Genomic DNA, 959 nt, shown 5'->3' on the forward strand with positions numbered 1-959 from the left:
CTGCGCTCCCCCGCCACGTGCCTCCGAAAGCGCCTCGGCCCGAGCCCGGGGGGGCTGCGTTTCCACGGTGGGCGTCATTTCTGGCGGTAACTTCCGCGAAACGCTTCGGAATGGGAAATGCACCGGAACCGTTAGTTATTAATTCTCGAGGGAGAGGAGGAAAAGCCTGAGAGCAAGAACGGTGGAAGCGAGAGGAGGGAATTCAGATGCTGTTTGCCTCGGGCTTTCCAAAATCCCCTGGAAACTCGTGCTCTCTCGGATGGCCGAGGCCGGATTAGCAGGCGAGCGCTGCGGTGTCCTGGCCCTCGCTGCTGCCTTACTCTCGTCTTCAATTCCTCTTCCAGGGAGATCTGGGTCCTTTCAATCCTGGCTTGCCGGTGGAAGTGCCTGTCTGGCTGGCCATTAATCTGAAGCAGAGGCAGAAGTGTCGGCTGATCCCTCCGGAATGGATGGACGTTGGTAAGGGTGGCGGCTTCGGCCCCGGGCTTCAGCGGGTGCAGCAGAAACACCAAATAAAATTAAAAAAAAACAACCCATCTCTGGTTTTCACCGTTAGTGGGAAGCTTAATTCAGCAAACGCAAAGTAATTCCGAGAGAAGGATCTAATGCTCCACCGCTGGAATTCTTTATATTTACAGGAGATGTAATCTTCCCGGTTAAGTCAGGTATTTAACTTCTCTTCCTCTGGTGGGGAGGAAGAACGAGGCCTAGATTGACTCCCCAGCCCTGACACTCGTCTTCAGCAGCGGCCGCCCGCCTTTCTGAGCAGCACTTGCCTCTCGTGCGAGGCTTGTTCGGAAAGAGCTTTGGGGACCCCGGCTGGCACCCCGTGAGGAGGCAGGCCTCGGAGAGCGTGTCTGTGTGTTCATCGCCGGTTCGCGCGCTCCGTGAAATCATTTTCCTCGAGGGCATCGGAAACGGGAGGGCGTCTCGCTCTCTAAAAAGTGAGAATCATAGAA

The 959-nt window shown here is 56.0% G+C and overlaps 1 protein-coding gene across 1 annotated transcript in view; it reads left to right on the forward strand.

The window, feature by feature from the left end:
- The window catches only part of GINS2 (GINS complex subunit 2 (Psf2 homolog)), a 14,681-nt gene that overhangs the window by 12,680 nt on the left and 1,042 nt on the right, over positions 1-959 (forward strand). Inside the window, exons 3-4 of the mRNA XM_009332340.1 lie at positions 31-130; positions 345-459. Of these exons, the coding sequence (XP_009330615.1) occupies positions 31-130; positions 345-459 (215 nt within the window). The remainder of the gene's footprint in view (positions 1-30; positions 131-344; positions 460-959) is intronic.

Source organism: Pygoscelis adeliae, unplaced genomic scaffold, assembly GCF_000699105.1.
Source record: "Pygoscelis adeliae isolate BGI_AS28 unplaced genomic scaffold, ASM69910v1 Scaffold18, whole genome shotgun sequence".
Lineage (NCBI taxonomy): Eukaryota > Metazoa > Chordata > Aves > Sphenisciformes > Spheniscidae > Pygoscelis > Pygoscelis adeliae.